The 21901-nt window shown below is 31.7% G+C and overlaps 2 protein-coding genes across 2 annotated transcripts; both read left to right on the top strand.

Annotated features, from left to right (window-relative positions):
• Positions 1–2512: 2512 nt before the first annotated feature.
• Positions 2513–3319, top strand: LOC112742280 (uncharacterized protein At4g02000-like). Its single transcript, XM_025791517.1, has one exon. It carries the CDS (start codon positions 2513–2515, stop codon positions 3317–3319), a length of 807 nt encoding a protein of 268 aa, XP_025647302.1.
• A 15255-nt stretch (positions 3320–18574) lies between these two features.
• LOC112741634 (GDSL esterase/lipase At4g16230-like) lies at positions 18575–21584 on the top strand. Its single transcript, XM_025790666.3, has 5 exons — positions 18575–19059; positions 19166–19293; positions 19531–19776; positions 20229–20484; positions 21184–21584. The coding sequence occupies exons 1-5, from the start codon at positions 18795–18797 to the stop codon at positions 21411–21413; spliced, it is 1125 nt and encodes a 374-aa protein (XP_025646451.1). The 5' UTR covers positions 18575–18794; the 3' UTR covers positions 21414–21584.
• Positions 21585–21901: the final 317 nt, after the last annotated feature.

Genomic DNA, 21901 nt, shown 5'->3' with positions numbered 1-21901 from the left:
TTTACATATTTTGATAAATAAATATTTTATTTATTTAAAAAAAGTCTATTCCTTGATGCAATAAGATAGGGTCTCATTCAACCTCACTTGTCCACACCATGGTTTCATCAGAAAACCCAAAAAAGAGGATTTTACACCTCTAATCACTCAATATAACGACTAAAATAGTTCAGAAAGTATTTATAACATCTTTTTAGATTAAAATAAGAAAATCCTAAGCCCACTAACATAAAATCTGTAGTAACTAAATAAATAAAATTAAAATACATTAAATCAAATTGAACATTTTAAAAATATAAACTAATAATTTTTTAAATAATACTTAAACTCTTTATATCACGAATATTTATAGTACGTATCACATATTTTTTTTTCTTATATAACAAGATTGAGTATTTATTTAAAACCATCAAAAGTTGAATCTTAGAATAGAGTTAAACCCCATTTTGGTCCCTGAGATTGGCGAATTGCACTAATTTGGTCCCTGATTTTTCAATTGTCATAATTTGGTCATCCAGATTAAAAAAAGTGCACCAATATAGTCTCTCATGTATCTTCCGTCTCCGGAACTCAACACCATTAGTGGCGTAGCTCAAGCCTTGTCACGCTAGACATATTAAAATGATGTGGTATATATGCGTTTTGGCGCTAAAAAAGGCACTAAATGACGTCATTTGAGGGTTTGAACAATACTAAAACGTTATACCCCTCTCTTTTAATATTGTTCAAACCCTGAAATGACATCATTTAGTGTTCTTTTAGCGTCAAGACGTGTAAAACATCGTTTTAATATGTCTAACATGACAAGACTTGAACTATCTCACTAATGACGTTGAAAAGGGACTATGTTGGTGCATTTCTTTTTTAAATTTGGAGAATCAAATTATAGCAATTAAAAAGTCAATGACCAAAAGAGGGACTTAACTCCCTTAAAACATAATAAGCATAAAGAATGTCAAATTCTTTTGTCTTAGAGACAAAAATATCCTTGTAGAAAGAAAATAGCATAGAATAGAGACAGAACATTAGAAAAAAAATTTTGCCGTTTTATTTTAGTCTTGCCAACTCTAATGCTTCATTGTCTATGTTCTCTATTTTCTATGACAAACAGCGATAGATCCAAAAATCCTATAAAAATAGATAAAAAATTAAAAAGTTTATATAATTAAACATTATATCATATATTTAGTAACATTGGTTTCTTTCATTATTTTTAATAAAATATTTATTAACAAATGTCATATCCAAATAGAAATTTTTAAAATTAATAATTTCATATTTTACTATCATCCATAACTAAAAGTATTTTTTAAATTTATCTATATAAAAAAATTTCTTTTCGGACAAAACTATAATTTTATGTATATTTTTTTCTTGATACATTTAATTAGAAATTACTATAAAAGTAAAAGTATTTTTTATATGATAATAGATGTAAGAATAAGAAAAGAAAGTTAGAAAAAGATAGAAGGAACAATAAAGAAATTCATTAAACAAAATGACTTGGCCCATAAAAATATATTATTAGTGAAAAAAAAGTTAAAATATAAGAGATGGGATTTAAGCCCAACTTGAGAATATAAAAGTATCACTAGTGAACCATTGGAAGTTTGCATATCAAGTATCTTACATAAGCTAAAGTATGGAAGCACACTACACACGTTAGGTAATCCTGTGAGTCTCGTGATGAATTTTTAGCATTTTGTTTTTTCGTTTTCCTTTATTAGAATAATTTAGAAGCTTAATTAGATTTTGGCATCGTATAAATTGAGATAGGAGACATAGGTATGTGGAAGAATCAATTTGGCTTTATACCCAGTAGATTTATCATTGAAGTTATATATTTGTTAAGGAAAATAATAGAGATATTAGAATAAAAAAAATCTACATATAGTATTTATTAATTTTAAAAAAACTTATGATAAGGTATCAAAAGATGTCATATAAAAAATTTTGAAAAAAAAAATATAAAAATTGTATATATTTATATAATTAAAAATATGTAGAATAGAATTATAATTAGTGTGAAGATTTAATATAGTATAAAAAAAATATTTTTTATTGGTATAGAATTGCATCAAAGATTATCTCTAAATTCGTATTTTTTCACATTGATTTTGGAAGTGTTTACAAAGCATATCCAGAAATGAGTACTATAGTATATATTTTTTGTCAATGATATTGTCCTCGTGGGAGAAACAAGAGAAGATTTAAATCCAAAAATTAGAGTTGTGAAGAGGAGTTTTTGAGGAGTACAGTTTGCGCATAAGTCATAGTAAGACGGAATATATGGAATGTAAATTTGGTAGGTGGGGAAAAATAATAATATATAAGTGAAAATTGAAAAAAAAAACATCTTACCACAAGTAAAGTGTTTTAAGTATCTATACAGGATAAGTGCTCTGTTAGGGTTTCTTAGTGCTCTGTTAGAGTTTCTTAACGGAGTTCCTAGTGCCGTCAAGGCTACATTGTCAAGATCAATTAAATCTCAATACAAGTCTACGTAATCTGCATGGCTGAGACAACGAGGGATGAAGATCGGATCGAGGAAGACAACCTGAAAGGAGGTAGGAATGTGATTCTACTGGAAGAGGCAGACATATCAAAAGGTATTAACGCTTGCTCCAATAGTCTCTATGGCAGACTCTTTGCTTCCAAAACCTTCTCAATTGGAACCATGGGGAATGCTTTAAAGGCTATATGGGGAAACCCAGAAGGATTTAGCGTGAGTGACAAATGGGATAATTCCTTCCAATTCTTTTTTAATAAAGAAATGGATGTCTTGCGTGTTGAACGTGGTTCTCCATGGCTATTCAAAGATTATGTGCTCCATGTCAAGAGATGGAAGGAAGATCAGATCTGTGATGAAGAGATTATTTCCAATTTTCCAGTTTGGGTTCAATTTTGGGGTTTGCCAGAATCGTTTAAAACCCTCGAAGTTGGACGTAAATTGGGAGAGAATCTGGGCACAGTGTTAGAGGTAGGTAAATTTCAGATGCGAGGTAGAAAAACTAGGATTGTGAAAGCCAAAATCAATATCGATGCTACCAGGCAAGTGATAGATCAGTTAATAGTGGCAGGACCTAATAAAAAGGAGGTAGAAGTGGCACTGCGCTATGAGAGACTTGGAAAGTTCTGTACCTATTGCGCAAAATTGGGGCACGAGGTGAAAAACTTCCATGATCTGCTGAAGGACACAGAGAGTGAGATGGTAAAAGAGGATGACATTGGCGAATGGGTTAAAGCTAGCCAAGTGGGAACGCGAATCTACTCTGAAGGAGAAAGAACATTCAACAAACTCAACTCAAAACCAGAATAAGGCCACTCAACGTAAGGAAAAACCGGTCTTAAACTGCTTATTGGAAGAATTTGCAGGGATGTCAATGCAAGAAGGGAAACAAAGTTTGAAACCACAAGACACTGGTAATAGGGCAGCACCTGAGTCACCTCAATCAGCCAATTCTAGAACAGAATGCATGGAGGTTATCATAGCTGGTCAGTCCAATACCAAGGAAGATGAAGGGCAGCTTATGCAATTCGCTATTGGGGAGTGTCTCACCACAGAAAAAGGTAGGAAGTGGAAAAGGTTAGCAAGACAAGGTGCTGCAGAGTCAGATACTAAAAGTGAACCCAAAAAAAGGTTGATGAGTGGTATAGCTGAAGTAACTACAAAGAAAGCAAGAACAGAGGATGAAAATGCAGTTAAACAGATGGTGGAGGGTGCCAGCCTACAAATGGCACCCAAGGCGCCATGAGAACTATAGTTTGGAATTGTCGGGGTTTGGGGAGACCCCTGACAATTCACACCTTAAAAGGGATCTGTAAATCCCACTCCCCCGAGATTGTGTTTATAAGTGAAACAAAGAACCAATCTCGACAGGTGGAAGCAAAACTTCGGGTATGCGGCTACGAAAACTGGCATATTGTTAACCCGGCAGGAGTGGCAGGAGGACTTGTGCTAGCTTGGAAGGACAGCATCAGTGTTCAAATTATTAGCAGTGGAGAATTTTTTGTGGCAGCCGAAATTAAGGAAGTCGGAAGTAGTGAGGTATGGGCGTTCATTGGTGTCCATTTGAGTTGTTCAGAACAAATTCGATCCTTACAGTTTGAGGAGCTTATAACAATGAGCCAACACATGGAAGGAAAAGTGGTAATAGCAGGCGATTTTAATGCTATAACAAGCCAAGCGGAAAAGGAGGGTGGAGGCCAAAAATTAGCAACCACCATTGCAACATTCACTAATTTTATTGACAGTAACGAATTGGTGGATATTGGAATGGTGGGGCACCCTTTCACGTGGACAAATCGAAGACAAGGAGAGGATTTGGTGAAGGAGAGGCTTGACCGCTATTTAGTTGGGATGGAATGGAAGTTGAAGTTTCCGAATGCAGTGGTGCACAGGCTCACAGAGTCAGGCTCGGATCATGCTCCAATTTTGATGGAAACCGAACCTCAATCCTGGCATAGTAAAAGGCGGTTTAAATACCAGGAACGTTGGTGTGGAGAAGAGGATGTCAAGAGAATTGTCAGTGAAGTGTGGAGAATGGAAGTTGTAGACTCGGCTATGTTCTCCTTGGCCCAAAAGTTGAAAGTTTGTAGACATAGACTAGTTCAATGGCAGAAAACTCACAAAGTAAACTCCCGGAAAGAAATTGAGGACCTTCAAGCTAAACTAGAGGAGTTGCGGGTGGCTGGAATCAATGGGGGAGAGGAGGTTACCAGTTTGGAAGAGAAGTTGGAGCTGGCATATTTGAAAGAAGAGAGCTATTGGCGAGAAAAATCTAGAATCAAGTGGCTAAAAGAAGGAGATCAGAACACTAGATTCTTTCACCAGAAATTTCAATCAAGGATGCGAAGGAACATAATTTGGAGATTAGTGGGGAGGGACAATGAGATTGCATCGAAACCGGAGGATATTGCAAAGGTAGCTGAGGACTACTTTTGCGATATTTTTACTTCTTCTTGTTCGGCTGATCCGAATCCATACTTAGAGGATTTGGAGTCTAAGGTTACAGCTTCCATGAACCGTAGGCTCCAAAGGCCAGTAACTATGGACGAGGTCAAAAGAGCTACATTTAGTGTTCATGCTCAGAGTGCTCCTGGTGATGACGGGTTTACAGCTAAGTTTTTTCACTTTTTCTAGGATATAGTTGGAGGTGACGTTTTTAAGGCAGTGAGAAGTTTCTTTCACAGTGGCAGAATTTTAAAAAGTTTCAATCATACTCAAATTCGTTTGATTCCAAAGGTGCCAGATGCTAGTGACATGACTCAGGTACGACCGATCAGTTTGTCTTCAGTTATGTATAAAATTATTTCTAAAGTTATGGTGCACCGATTACAAGGTATTATGAATAAAATTATAAGTCCAAATCAGAGTGCGTTTCTCAAAGGAAGACTCATTTCAGATAATATTCTAATTGCCCACGAATGTATGCACTATTTGAAAAATAAGAGAAGTGGGACAGAGCATGAGATGGCTATTAAACTAGACATGAGCAAGGCTTATGATAGGGTTGAATGGCATTTTTTATGGTATATTATGGATAAGCTGGGGTTTGATGCTAAATGGATTAACTGGACTAAGGAATTAGTAACGACTGTTTCTTACTCTGTTGTTGTGGAAGGTCAACCATTTGGCTATTTTAGGCCAAATAGGGGCATCCGACAGGGTGACCCCCTATCTCCATATCTCTTTCTTTTTTGTGCAGAAGGACTTTCCTTCTTGCTACACAAGGCAGAGCAAAACAGATTAATTCAAGGAGTTCAAGTTAATCGGAGATGCCAAACAATTAATCACCTTTTGTTTGCTGATGATTCAATCCTTTTTTGCAAGAGCGCACCTAATACAAGCCAAAGCATTCTAGAATTGCTAGAGACCTATGAGGGTTTTAGTGGGCAAAAAGTCAATTTGAATAAGTCGGCTATCTTTTTCAGTCACAACACTCCTCAGAACACAAGACTAGCAGTTGCTCAGACACTAAATATTAAACATATCGGAGCACAAGACAAATACTTGGGACTGCCCTCTATAGTTCAAAAATGAAAGAAAGCAACCTTTGGAGCTATCAAGGATAAAGTTCAGAAGAGGATTATGGGTTGGAAAAGAAGTATATTGTCATCAGGTGGCAGGCACACGCTATTGAGAGCGGTGGGGGAGGCGATTCCTATTTATACACTCTCTTGTTTTAAGCTCCCGGACACGCTGTTGACTGAGATTCATAGCATGCTCTCGCAATTTTGGTGGGGTCAAAAAGGCGCAGAACGAAGAATGGTTTGGATTAAATGGGACACAATGACGAGACCAAAGAAAGATGGAGGGCTGGGGATCAAGGATCTAAGGGCGCAAAATTTGGCTTTATTGGGCAAGCAATGTTGGCGTCTAATGAAATACCCTAATTCTACTATATCAAGAATGCTCAAAGCTAAATATTTCAGATATACAGATTTTCTACATGCAGAGATAGGAAGCGTACCGTCGTGGGGTTGGAGAAGTGTTCTTGAAGGGCGTAAGGTGATCGAGAAAGGCTTGTTATGGAAAATAGGCTCTGGCACTAATGTTCGCATCTTCCATGACCCCTGGCTCCCACCACCAGTGCCCCTTAATGTCCCTCAAAATGCACTCACAATCCCGCCAAATATGCAAGTGTATTACGTTAGTGCGTTACTAAATCCTGATAGAAGTTGGAATAAAAATCTGATTGAGTCGATTTTTTCAGTTGATATATGCAATAAAATTTTTTCAATCAAACCAACAGAGGAGGAGGATGAAGTTAATTGGTGCTGGACAAAATCTGGTATATATGAAGTTGGGTCAGGATACAAAATTGCTTATGGATTCTTTCATTCTCCTACTTCATTGAGGTCCCAGAACATACACAACAGAGTCTGGAATAGCATTTGGGAGTTGAAATTACCACATAAAATTAAGATTTTTCTATGGAAAAGTCTTCATGAAAAGCTTCCGGTGTTGCAACAAGTTCACAGCCGGTTCGCATCCACTCCTGTCACTTGTCCAAGATGCATGTTGAAGGCTGAATCAATTTCTCATGCTTTGTTCCAATGCCCCCTGTCTTCAATAATATGGAGCCTAAGCTTAATAACCCCTGACCTATGGATGAGAGAAGAAGAAACTTTTTTCAATTGGTGGCAACGAGTCTTATCCTGGGCAGTGGCTCAATTCGACGGTAGACAAAAGACCCTCCTCATAGCGGCGTTGTGTTGGAGCACTTGGAAAGCGAGGAATCGGTGTGTTTTTGAGAAGGTAATAAGCCCAGCACCAGAGATAGTGAAAGAAGCTAGCAATTTAGTGCGTGAACTCGTGAACCATACCTGATAGATGCTACTTTTTCTTTACTCTTACTTTACTCTTCTTTAAGCTCTTAGTCTTTCAGTCACAGCTGATGATAAATGGGAATACCCAATTCTTTTGTACTTCCTTATGGAAACACTTTTATTTTATATTAATAAAATAATATTTATCTTTGGAAAAAAAAAGTATCTATACAGGATAATAAAGAAATCATATAGAATGTAAAACATGGGATATATAGAAGGATAAAGTGGCGGAGTATGTCTAATTTTATATGCAACAAATAAGTACCTTTAAAACTTAAAGGGATATTTTATGACACCATCATTAGACCGACTACGTTATATGAAACAGAGTGTTGAACGACAAAAAGTGAGTATGAACATAAATTAAGTGTGACAGAAATGAAAATGTTGAGATGGATGATCAGACACGCATGTATGAATAAAATAAGTAACGAAGATATAAGAGAGAAAATTGGAGTAGCACTTATTATAAAAAAGATGATAAAATTTCGTCTCAAGTGATTTAGACATGTGAAAAAAAGATTAACTGAGTATTCGTTTAGGAGGATGACCGGTCCAAAAAAAAATCATATATGAGATAGTAAAAAAAATTTCTGTGTGAACGATCTCACTATAAATATGATATATGCTAAGGCATAATAACATTAATGTTGTTATAAAGTATTAAACCTTACATCACAATTCACATCTTATTTTTTTTTAGATTGAGGGAGGGTATAAAGAGAAGAAAGTATAAGGGAACAACAATTTTTTTGAACAACCTAAACAATAGGTTAAAAATAGTTAATTTTAATTTTAAAATTCAAATTTTGAATTAATTAGATATAATTCTTATTTTGAATTTAACTTTCAATAACCATAAATCCTTCCTCTCGCACCCACATCGCACCCACCGCTGCACTCCACAACCCTCGCCGTCTCTCGCGTATTCTCAATTCTCCATAATCAATGAAGTCTTCTAGCTGAAACATTGGAATCCAAGTAGCTTTTCCTTTCTTTATCCTCGTCAACCTTGTTATCTGTTTTGTCCTTATTGAAGAGGAGATCACGCGCCTCCTTCGTGCTTTTTACCAAGGCGAAGAACGTCTCCATCTTCTGCTCCTCCTTCGTGCTTTTTTATCAAGCCTCGTCGCGCCTCCATTGCACCGCTACAAGCAGCCTAGTTTCTTCCTCCATCGCATCGCGATGACCGCCGCACGCAGCCCAGCCTCATCGTGCCGCTGCAAGCAGCCCAGCTTCGTCCTTCATCGCGCATGCGGATGTTTATCTTTTATGAAAATGAGATGTTTGTTCTTCATGCGAATGGGATGTTTGTTCTTCATTCGGAATAGCTCACATGTACTTGGGGTTAGTGAGGCAGGAGACGGCGACTCTTGGAAGATTTCACGTCGGCGAGGAGGACTGCGTTCTGGGGTAGGTGATGGATGGCTGGTTGTGATGAGAAAAGGATTTTGGTTAGAAGGGGATGTAACTAGGTCAAAGTGAAATTAGGTAAAAGTGGTGGGTTTAAGGTAAAAGTGAAATTAGATACTTAGTTTTATTTAAAAAAATTTAATATATTAAAAAAATTGGATAGTTATTATCTAATATATTAAAAAAAATTAAAACTTTTTAGTTTTATTTTTAAAGTTTTAATCAATACTTTTTAACTAATCCCTTTAAATATTATTTATCATCATTTAAAAGTATATATTTTAGATGAAGAAATAAAATTGTACTATATATATATATATATATATAAAGAAAAATTTCACTTTTATCCTCTCTAAATTTTATGTGTGTATTTTTCATCAATTAATTAACAAAATATTGAAAAATAATACAAAAGCGACATTACATTAAACTTTGAACCATGGTTTTGAAAAATTGAACTAGACCAGTTACTTCAATTGGATTAATCAAGAATTAGTTCTCCTAGCAGTTCGGTTGATTTGGAGGACCGTCTGACAAAGAATTGATAAAAAATAGTCGATTCAACTGTGTGAACTGGTACCTTTTTTGGAATTTGTTCGGTCTACTAATTCTGCTAAAATGGAGTCGTTTTATTAATTAAAAAATAATTTTAAAAGTCCACAGTCTTACACCACTTAGTCTCTCTCCCATTTTCACTTCTCAAACTCTCACCCATCTCCCATACCACATCAAAGAAGAGAGACCTAAACCCTAGGAGCTACTCAACCCCATGCCCTACCTTTTTCATCACCGAGCTACCCTCTATCAGTTGGAAGGTATTGTTGTTGTCAGTCTAATAGCCTCAACCAAGCCTCCACCTCCTCCTGTCGTTGTCACTCACGTGCACAAAACCCACGGGGTTCTTTATTTTCCACTACAAGAAAGTTACAAAATACTGTCGGATATATCGGCGAATTTACAAAAAAAAAATCTGTCAGTAATCTATTTATCATTGGATCTAGCGGCGAAATAAATCCAATGGTAAAAACCTCGCCGCTAACTGTTTATCTGCAGATTTTTTCGTCTGTCACTAATTACCGATGAATATAAACTTTTAATTAGCGAAATTTTAGAGTTTGTTATCATAAAAAAATTTTCAACGGTAATTTTGGCACATTTACTACCATCAGATTCATCCTCCGATAAATCTAATGGTAATTTATTATTTATTAATAATTAAATTAAAAACTACCAGCGGATTTAATCGATGGTAAATTCGACAACTTAAATTTTAATTTTTTTTAAAAAACAATTGAATGGCTATACATAATACCTATTATAACCTAATATATCATCATCAATATGTCAAGAATTAATAGTTAAATACCAATTAATGAAAATCTAATAGTATTTTTAATCAAACATATACCACTATAATCTGAAATAACAAATATACAGATGAAAAAGTCAAACAGATAAGCTACTAATACTGTCAAACGAAGCAAAACTATATCCTAATCACTACAGGTCCTGATAATCGCCATTGTTATTGTTCCCTTGGTCCTATTAAGTCGCCATTCTAGGAAGAAGAGAGAAGAACGATGTTAGTGAATGTTCTTTAATTTTCTATACGAAGAACTTTATTTTAACACTATAAGATATCGTTCATTTTTAAGTAATCGATACAATCAGAAATAAATTTGATATTACTCATTTCAGGACTATTATTGCAATATAAATCTTAAAGATTTTAAGAATTTATAAATAAAGCAAATTAAAAATTAATTGAGAAAGAAAAAGTGTTTTGGTCTTTAGGGTATTTTATTAGTGTCAATACTTAGAATTCAACCAACAACACAACCTATTAAATTTTTAAAAATTCTGGCATCATTTTGTCTATAGTTAGAAACCTCCACCAAATATTTTTTTTCACAAACCAAACATAATTTTAGACAATAGTTTTTTGTTAATCCAAAGACTTCCACACAAAAAAATTATCATTTTTTACACAGGAAACAATTGTAAGATAAATTAAGGTTTTCGAAAAGGCGCCACTAGGCAACCTTCTCTTACTTCTGTCCTAAAACTTTATCCTAGAAAAAGTAAGGCCATCATAAAACTTTAACAAACATGTTTAGAAATAGAAAACCAACCTCGGTACTACACGGACAACCCATCTATATTATTAGCATGAACAACCCACGATTAAAATTACACGACGTTTAGATAAAAAAGTAAATCCTAAAATAAAAATAAAGTTAAAAATATAAAAACTAATAATAAAAAATTAATAACATTTATACAAACACGTATACACTAATCCAAAAATCCTAATTAATTCTGAATTTACTTAATTTACCTAAATTCAACTATAACTCTCCCTAACTTCAACTTTAAACTAAATTCTAAACTAATTTATTCAACTAATTATCATAAATTATACTTTATCTAATTTAGCATTATTTAATTTCTAATTATATTAAATTAAGGATTAAGTATGGTTTTGGTCCCAAAAGTTTTGCGCCAGAATCGAAATCGTCCCTCTTCAAATTTTCGATTTAGAATCGTCCTTAACGTTTTTTTCGTATTAAAATCGTCCTTTTAATTTTTTTTGGACTAAAATACCCTCACCACTACCAACACAATTACCTCCTCCACCACCACCACCACCAACACCAACACCACCGCCACAACCAGCACCAACACCACCACCACCACCACCACCACCAACACCAACACCAACACCAACACCACCCCCACCCACTGCCACTCCATCACCACCACCACCACACCAACCAAAACTCAGAAAATCAACATCATCATCGTTATCCTCATCAGAACCCAAATCTTAGATCCAGAACTCAAACTCAGAAAAACAAACCCAGAATTCTTCCTCAACACCAATCTTCTTCCTCAACATTAACCAGAAGCAGATGCACAAACGCAGAAGAACAACAATGGATAACAACAATGGATAACAACAAGCTCAACCAGAAGTAGAAGAACAGCAGAAGCAAAAAATAATGAAACAACAACAACCAAATGCAGAAGAACAACAACAACCATGGATCTTGTATACAATTAACCATTAACATAAATTCAATAACCTAAGCTAATTCAACAATAACAACAACAATTCAGTAGCAACTTTCAGCAATTCAATAACCTAAAATTAACTAACAGAAAATTAAAATCCAGCTAAACTAACCCAGAATCAAATCAAGGGGCTGGAGGGAGGGTAACAGGTAGTGGTGGCTCGGATTCCTTCTGCGACAGGAACTGAGGGAGGGAAAGCAGGGAGGCTCGCTGGCGGTGGTGAAACAGAGGAGACTCCACGTTGCTGTGTGGTGGTGAAGCAGGGGAGGCTCCACGTTGCTGCGCCATGGTGAAGCAGGAGAGGCTCGCCGGCGGTGAGCTCTGGTTCGAGGAGATCCGAGACAGGGAAGAAGAGAAGGAGGGGATAGGATCGCGGTTGATCTGGACAGCAGAGAGGCAGCGACTGCAGCGGCGAGACGGTGAGACTGCGGCGGCGGGACGGCGGCTTCCCTTCCCCCTTCATCGTCATCATCATCAGAGTTCTGGAGGAGGCGGCGGCGACGACGAGGTTACGGCAGCGACGACGGAGGCTCGCCGGCGCCATCCCCCTCCCCCTCTTCCCCTCCCCTCCCCCTTCGTATACCTTTTTCTTCCCCCCACCCCCCAACGCGTTTTCTTCCCCCTCCCCCCAACACGCGTTTTCTTTTTTTTTTAATTTTATAATTTTTATTATTAAAATAGGAATAGGGATAGTTTAGGAATAAAACAAAAAATTTTATTAAAAAGGACGATTTTAATACGAAAAAAAACGTTAAGGACGATTTTAAATCGAAAATTAGAAGAGGGACGGTTTCGATTCTGGCACAAAACTTTTGGGACCAAAACCATACTTAACCCTTAAATTAATGTAACAAACTCTAATCACACACTTCATTAAAAAAAATAATCAAGAATTTAATAAAAATTAATAATATCCTAGACAAATAAAAAAATTCAACTCTAAATTACTCTAGTTTCAACTTTAAAGTAAACCCTAAACTAATTTATCCAACTAATTACCATAAATTATGCCATAACATATTCTAATCACATATTTTATTAACAAAATTTAATCAAAAATAATAAAATACTTAATAAAATCTTAAACAAGTAATAAAATCTGAAAAAAATAAAAAATATAAAAAATTACTTCTGACGGTGGCGGCAGGATAGTGAAAGCGTGGTAGAGACAAGAGGTAACAGTGAGACCTACGGTAGTGGAGTTAAAGTATAGTAAATCTTAGGTATAATATAACTAACAACTAAAAGAAAAAAGGACAACATTACTCTGGTGCAGTGGACCTTAGCGGCGGTGACGGCGACGCAGTGATGACCTCCGATGGTAAGGGCCACCAACAGCAGTGGCAAGATTTTTCACAGAGACTCCGACAACAGTGACAACAACATGCTGCTGATCTGCGACAACGATAGGACTAAGTGGCAGCGACAACAGCTCAACTCTGGGTGGTGGCACAACAACCTTCTTCAATGGAGAAGAGGGAGAAAGACGAGAGAAAAGCAGAGAAGATGGAAAAAGCGAGAGTTTATAGAAGTAAGGGAGATGGGTTTCACCTTTAAATCTCTACCTAATTTGTCATCGGATTTATCAGCGATAACATCCAATGGTAAGGTGCTCGTCGTTGCTTAAACACCATGTTCCACTAATTTGTGTTGCCGTCGAAAATTTTCGACGAAAAATCCAATGCTAAATTTGGCGCTAATAAAATTAATTTTCGCGCCCCTATTTACTGGTGGTATTTAGTTTTAAATTCGACAGTAAGTTATTCTAAGAACAAATTTTTACTCGTAGTTATCGAAAAATCTGCTGCTAAACTCGCTGGTAATGTCTGTTGTCAAATCCGACAGCATTAAGTACATTTCTTGTAGTGTTCTCCAGTCTCTAACATCACTCCTGTTGTCGGTTTTCTCGTCGTCGCTCTTCGTTCTCTGTCGCGGTCCTCCTCTCCGTGAACATCTCTACTTGCACTCACCCGTTTTCTTTTCACCATCAGCATTAAACTATTGAACCATTAAACTCATACTTGATCGATTTATTGACGAGTTTGGTTCTAGCAACCTTTATTACTAGGGGTATGTTTGGAAAACACGTTGGAAGAGAATAAGCAAACTTTAGATTTCTTGAAAGCTTCAATTTTTGGTTTGGCAAATTTTTTATTCATAAACGCAGAAGTAATTTTGCATTCAAAATCACGTTTACAAGAAGCAACAATTTTGAGTTCACCAATGGATTTTTAGCCATCAACATTCAATCTTTATTTACATTTTACCAATTTTATTCTTTATGCATGTTATTGTATTATTTATAAAATTCTTATTATTTCTGTTTATATGAACTCTTTTTTTATTATTTATTAATTTTTTTTTCTTAATTATTTGTTTGACATTATACATTTTTATAATTGTGATTTTTTGTATTATTTTTTTATTATCTTTTTATAATATAATTTATTGATCCTGTTAGGTAAAGTAAATTAAACAAAAAATTAATTATAAATAATAATAATAAAAAAAATTATAACATACTAAAAAAGAGTACTAAGAGTATTAAAAATAGACTATATAAAAAATATCATCAAAAATTTTTTAATTTATTTCAATCACTACCAAGATAAATATTTAATTTTTTCTATTATTCTTAGTACTCTCTAAAATTTATATTTTGTTAGTTTTAATTAAAAAAATATTTTGTCAATTTTTATATATTATTTTTATTTTAATATATAAATATTAATTTTATTATAAAATTAATTAATAAGATCTATTTAAATATTTAAATTAAATTGATAAGATAATATACAAAAATTATTTAAGTTGATGTCTATTAGTAATTTTTTATATAAAAGTAATTTTAAGTAGTATAATTCAAACAATATTTATTTTATTATAATCTATTTTAATATAAAAATTACTAAACATAAATCACTTTAACACAAACTTATTTTTTATCAAAATCAAATTTACAAAATTAATTTTATACAAACTCCCATTTATAAACTATAATCCAAACACACACTAATTCTTTCAATTTCACACGTTAGTGGTAGTGTAGATTCGGAATCCTTCCATAGCCACAGCTCACCTCGTTTGACCATTCACAGACAAACACATACACTAGCCTCTTATGCTTGCCAAACTAACTGCTTTTCTTTATCAGACAAATATTAATTAAAAGTATGTATTAATTGCGTTTCATATATAAATTAAGCTCATCAATATTTTTTTTTGTAAATAAGCTCATCAATATTTTATTTCTTGTTCTAGCTGCCTATTTTTGTTGCATTAAAGGCTTTAAACGACCCTAAGTTATTTATTGTGTACACAGAAAGCCCATATCTCAGCTCATTGCCAGTCACTTTGCTTGAACAACAATAATGAATATAGAAAATTGAATTTTGTTTATATATTTAACATTAACTAAAAAATTTAAAATTTTAATATGAATTTTTAAAATTTTTTTCTTTGATATTTTTAACACTTATTACCAAAATCCAATTGTAAAAGTTAATTATTTCACACAAGAACTTTGGAACTTGGTTAATGTAAAAATTTAAAATAATAATAAAATATAAAATTCAATTGGTAAGAACAGGGTATGGGATTGACACATGAAGAATTTATTATGCTATATCTGTTCAACATATATATAAGACTTGCAATTAATCAATATAGGACTATGATAGGTGCAATTCATTCTGGAAATAAGATTTGCAAAGTGTTGAGCTAAGCAACATTAATGAATGAGAAAGAGAATATATGAGTATAGTTGCATTGGCAAGTATATGTTTTATTTTCTTTTATTTTAAAATAATTAATTTCAACTAATTACATATTTATATCTATTATTCATTTTTAAAATCGAACAATAAATATAGGACTTCAAAAAAATTGAAGAAATAAAAAATTGAAGAAATTAAATCCTATGAGGTGAAATCTCATATACGGTTTTAGTAGAATGAAAAAGAAAATAATCTATATATTTGTCAACATTTTCACTATCATTACAAAAGAAATATAACATTATATTAATATTCACCTTTTGAATATGCTTAATTTCTGGATCCTAAATATATATACTGCAGCTTATTATGTACCGACCGCATTTCACTTAAGAGATTTGTTGAACAAGTAAAACTAATATTTATTTATATATGTATTATTTTACTGAAGTGAATAATTATTTATGAACAGAGATATTATGAGATATTATTCGAAGAAGCTAAATATATAGTCAGATAAAGAATATAGAATCCTCAATAAAGGCATTCTAATTTTTCTTTCTTTCTTTCTTTCTTGTTTTTTTTTTTTTTTTTGTGAGAAGAGATCAGAATATATACACTAATAAGTTTTAAGTTCTTTATTCCACGAAAAATGTTCATCACAAACATATCTTTGTTTCACTTAAGATGAAATGAACTTGAAAAACTATATATACAGGGTAAAGTATAAAATTTGTCTCTTACATTTGGACGTAATCCTGTTTTAGTTTTTAAGGTTTAAAATGTCCTATTTGAATTTAAAAAAGTTTCATTTAGTTTTAATATAGTCTCACCGTGAGGTCAAAGTTAAATAATTAACGAAATATCCTACATGACAGCAATACAAGAACAAGTTCGATAATTTGGAGAATAAGTATAAGCTCTAGAGGTACAAACTCAACTGTGGATGCATCAATATATTTATTTATTATTTTTTTTACAATTTAAATAAAATATTTTTTATAGAACTAAGGAGAATGATAAATAATGTATTGATGCATCCACGGTTAATTTTATGCTTCTGAAACTTGTATTTATTTTCTAGATTATCGATCTTGTTGTTATGTAAGACATTTTGTTAATTATTTAACTTTGACTTCACAGTGGAACTACATTGAAACTAAAAATGAAACTTTTACTTTAAGCTTTAAGGATCAAAACAGAATTACGCCCAAATATAAAGAACCAATTTAATACTTTACTATATATATATATATATATATATATATATATATATATATATATATATATATAAGGCGAATTATAGTATTTTATATTTTAATAATATTTTTTAAAATATCATATGATTATCATAATTATCGTAGCAGAAATATATTAGGATGATGAATTATAAAATAGGAACAATGAATATGAACAATAACTTGACAGGAGTACAGTGTTCTCCATTATAATATTACCAAAGAGGGAAAGTCACTTTCAAGTGGTATCAGCCTGTTTCTTTATTATTACTGTCTTCATTTATAGCTTAGAAGTGAAGACTTAATTGGTTTTGAATTTTGCACAACTTGGTCGCATTCTGTTTTGGGTAACTATTTTAAGAAAAGGAAGCCTTGAATATGTGCACGGATTTCCTAAGGTTGCACACAGAAATTTTTACATTATATTATTATGGAGTAAAATTCTAAATTAATCTCCAAATATCTTATTTGAGTGATTATTTTAATCTCTAATATTTATTTATTTATTAGTCTAATAATCCTTAAATCTATAAAACGTGAGGTAGATTAATTAATTTTTAAAATAATTTTGAGGGGAGACCAAGAAAATTTCTTTTATAAGTATAAATGACTAATCTCTATTTTATATTTTATAAATTTAAAAAACTAAAAAATAAATAAACAGAAATCGAGAATCAAAATGACCACTGCCATTTTGTAAAAATACTTTTTTATTCTTAAATAATAAATTATAAAATTAAATTTTAATATATTATAAAAATATTATTTTTATTTAAACAGTTGCCATATTAACCACTCCAGCGTAACGTGAGGGACTACTGTTCGCCCTATTGTGACACCCATCTTTATAAAATATTAATACTTTTACACATTTCGCCCTAGCAAATTAGCAATAAGGATGTTCAACATCCGGTCCACGCTGAAACATTTTTTTTTTAATTTGTCATTTTTATTTAGTATTTTTGTTTGTCGATTTTAGATCATAGCTGGTATTATTTTTATTTTAAAATAATTTATTTTAATATAAAAATTATATAATATTTATTGAATTCAATCTTTATAAATAAAATTTTATTAATTCATTATTTAAAATTTACAAAATTATATTATATATATTAATTATATATCAGCTCAATCTAATTAATTTCGAATTAATTTAAAATTCGCTTTAAATCTTTAAAATAGAGATGATGATAAAATATTTGGGTCAAATTTAAATCTATTTTAGTGCAAAATAATTATTTTATGGTCAAACAATGAGGTAAAATGCATATATGGGATTTAAAGAGGGTGTAGGACACCAATATAATTACTCCATAAGTCGGATGGTCAGTTTTAATATCAAAGTATTAAAAATTTTTAGAACATTAAAATTGGAATGTTCGATTTCTATCTTTAAAAAATTAAAATATTTTTAAAGTTAAAATCAAACTCTCCGATTTTACTTTTCACATAATTAAAAAATATAAAATACTAAAATTTAACTCTCTAAAATAATTTAAAATTAAAATCGAGCCTTTCAATTTTTATTTTTAGAAGAATAAAAATTAAAAAATTAAAATTGGACCTCCGGTTTTATTTTTATTATTAATACAATTTTTCACATTAAAAAAAAAGCAAAAAAGATAATATATTTTAAAATATCACGATTTGGCATTTTGGCCCCATATTTAATTTTTTTAGCCGCACTTTGGGCCTTTGGGGTAATATATATTTACCAAATTTGCTATTTACAAAATTTGCTCACATACGGTAGTTGATCTGTATTAAGGGTCATTAATATAGGTGGTTCACTTCATTGTTGAACCCATACCTTTGACTGAAAAAGGGTGTTTTCTCTGTTATCCTCACACAACCTTTTTAGTGTTATATATATGTGTGTGTGTCTACCCAACCCATTATCATTAGCACATAGCAATAATATCAATCATATTCTTTTGTGATCTTATTATTATTATTCACATTATATTACATCTTTAGTTTCTATCAATACACAATTATACATACATATTTTGCAATGGCTATGGATTTGAATAGGATCTTCATTGTTGACAGTGTTGTTGTGTTTGGAGTTTGCATAGTTTTGGCCATGTTGTTTAAGGTTTCAACTACCTCACAAGATTCATCAACTGCAAATTTTGTGTTTGGAGATTCTCTTGTTGATGTAGGGAACAATAACTACATTCCCACTCTCACGAGGGCTAACTACGCTCCTTTTGGCATTGATTTTGGCAAACCAACAGGGAGGTTCACAAATGGAAGAACCATTGTTGATATCATTGGTAAGTAAATAAATTAAATTAAATTAAACTATACTACACTTTTTCTTTTCTTTTCTTTTTCAGTATTATCAAGTGTGCTATTTATTTATTTTTTCAATGTGAGAAGGTGAGGAACTAGCAATGGGTTATACTCCACCTTATTTGGCTCCAACCACAGTTGGACCAGTGATTCTAAAGGGTGTCAACTATGCCTCAGGTGGAAGTGGAATCCTCAATCTCACTGGAAAAATCTTTGTAAGTTCTTCAACAATCAAAGATACATTTCAAGTGTTTCAGAAATTCGAGTGTTCCAATGATTTTAACTATTAAAATTGATGGTTTAAATCACTGAAATACCTGAGTTTAAAACGCTTGAAATGATCTCAATAACCAATATCTTTGACTTTTTGCTACATGCATATACTTAATTAATTAAATACAAAATGGTACACTTTTTAATTAGTATTATTATTATTATTATAACTATAATAGGGTGGAAGAATAAACTTGGATGCACAATTAGATAACTTTGAAAATACAAGGCAAGACATTATTTCAAGCATTGGGGTTACTGCAGCTGTTGATCTATTAAGAAGAGGACTGTTCTCAGTAACAATTGGTTCAAACGATTTCATCAATAACTATCTAACACCAGGAGTCACCATTGCTGAGCAGAAGTTGACAACTCCACAAGTCTTTGTCAACACCATGATTTCAAGATTCAGAATGCAACTCACTGTAATGAATAATAATGTTATTATATTCCTACCATATAGTAGTATTGCTAATCATAAGTTTGTCTTTGATAAATATATCAGAAAAATAAAATAAAATCAAGATTGGGAGATAGAGAGATAAAATGGAAATACTTTATTTTGTTTCTGTTTTTAGTACTATTTTTAAAATAAAAATATATAAATCTACCTTCTTGTAAAGATAAATAGAGACACTCCTGCAAAAAAAAAAAACACAAAATTCTTATATTTTTTCTAGTGTGTTTTTGTCACTCTACCTCTGTTTTTCATTTTTTTATTTTGGTTTTTGAAACAGAATTTAAGTACAAGGGAATTAATTATATTAATTTTTTAATATATAAGCAGAAAATCAAACATTTTATTATGAAAAATATGATTGTTTCTCAAAATATATAAACTTAAATAACAAATGAGAATTTTTTTTTTCTTTTGCAGAGGTTATTCAATCTTGGAGCAAGAAAAATCATAGTGGTGAATGTGGGGCCCATTGGGTGCATCCCAAATCAAAGGGATACAAACATAGATGCTGGAGATAATTGTGTCACATTCCCCAATCAGTTAGCTCAATTGTTTAACACCCAATTGAAGGGTCTTGTTGCTGAGCTCAGTGCAAATTTGAAGGGTTCAATGTTTGTTTATGCAGATGTTTACACCATCTTGGAAGATATATTCAGCAATTACATGGAATATGGTATGTATATATGCATGCCAATTAATCTACACTGACACCTCTCAATATTCACTATAATTTTTTGACTAATTAATTAGAAAATAATTTGATGTATCAAACTGTTTTATATTGTAATTTAATTAATTTAAACATTTTATTTTATGATCATTCCAATCATAGGTGTAAAAGTTAATGAAGTTGAATGTGTATACAAAATGTTCACTTCATAATTAGATGATTACAAAGTTTGTTTACATTTTTTTATAATTAGTAACATATTTAATATTTTAGACAATCACAATTTATGGCAAAATTTAAATGATGAATTCTAATTCGAAGATGTTTCGATAGTTATGATGATCATACAAGTATGGTTACAATTAAAGTAATATTTTTTATATTTTAATAATATTTTTATTTTTAAATTAAAAAATATTGTTAAATAATAAAAAAATATTATTTTAATTTTTAACAACACTTTTTTAAAGTATCATAGCTACCATATTTACCATAATATAACTATATTAGAATATTCTAATTTAAATTGTGTTATTAGTTAAAATAGTAGAAAAACACAAATTATAATGGTTAAATTAAAAATTATAAAGTAATTCTATCAGAATATCTCTAACAATATTCTTCGACATTTTTACGTACTGTAATTGTATCAAAATTAAATTCTTTGATAAATGAATAATGATGTAGTGATGATGCATACAGGTTTTGTAAACCCATCATCATCTTGTTGTTCCTTGGCTGGGAGATTTGGAGGTTTAATCCCATGTAGTCCAACATCAAGAGTATGCATGGACAGATCAAAGTATGTGTTTTGGGACCCTTTTCATCCAACTGATGCTGCTAATGTTTTTATAGCCAAGCGTTTGTTAGATGGTTCTCACAATGATATTTATCCAATGAATGTTCGTCAACTCTTTTATGCTTCTTCATGATACTTAATTTAATTAATTAATTTATTCCCTTAATCCTACTTTTGTATCCGGGTGTTTCATTGGTCAAAATTTGGAGGATACTTTACAGTTTACATATACATTTTGTTATTGATCCATATGGAGAATATATAATAATAGTATACAAAACCCTAATTACATTTTATTCTCTCATATATGGTAGTGTTATTTTTCTTTTATTTATTTAATTTTTTATTTTTTTTTAATCGTAATATGAGATTAATTTTTTACAATAGGTTATAACATCTAGTATGTATTTCCATTACAGAATTATTAATAGAGTCGACGATATATAAAATAATATTATAATAATTTTAAAACGTTAGAAATAAATTTAAATAAAATAATGTTTAAAACGTTATTGACAATTTTAAGATATTATCTAAATTAAATATTAAGAATAAAAATAATACTTTACTCAACTTAAAATTAATCCTACAAATTAAACTTAAACCCCACACACTAATTTG

The sequence above is a fragment of the Arachis hypogaea genome, chromosome 14 (genome assembly GCF_003086295.3).
Source record: "Arachis hypogaea cultivar Tifrunner chromosome 14, arahy.Tifrunner.gnm2.J5K5, whole genome shotgun sequence".
In the NCBI taxonomy this organism is placed as follows: domain Eukaryota; kingdom Viridiplantae; phylum Streptophyta; class Magnoliopsida; order Fabales; family Fabaceae; genus Arachis; species Arachis hypogaea.
The sequence above is the reverse complement of the archived record's forward strand: the minus strand, read 5'-3'. Positions and strand labels throughout refer to the sequence as shown.

What these genes read in the sequence shown, in the direction of transcription:
- LOC112742280 (XM_025791517.1), top strand. Translation starts at nt 2,513, where the DNA reads ATGGCTGAGACAACGAGGGATGAAGATCGGATCGAGGAAGACAACCTG.
- LOC112741634 (XM_025790666.3), top strand. Translation starts at nt 18,795, where the DNA reads ATGGCTATGGATTTGAATAGGATCTTCATTGTTGACAGTGTTGTTGTG. An exon ending in GATTCAGAATGCAACTCACT is followed by an intron (nt 19,777 to 20,228) that starts GTAATGAATAAT and finishes TTTCTTTTGCAG; the next exon opens with AGGTTATTCAATCTTGGAGC. An exon ending in CAGCAATTACATGGAATATG is followed by an intron (nt 20,485 to 21,183) that starts GTATGTATATAT and finishes TGATGCATACAG; the next exon opens with GTTTTGTAAACCCATCATCA.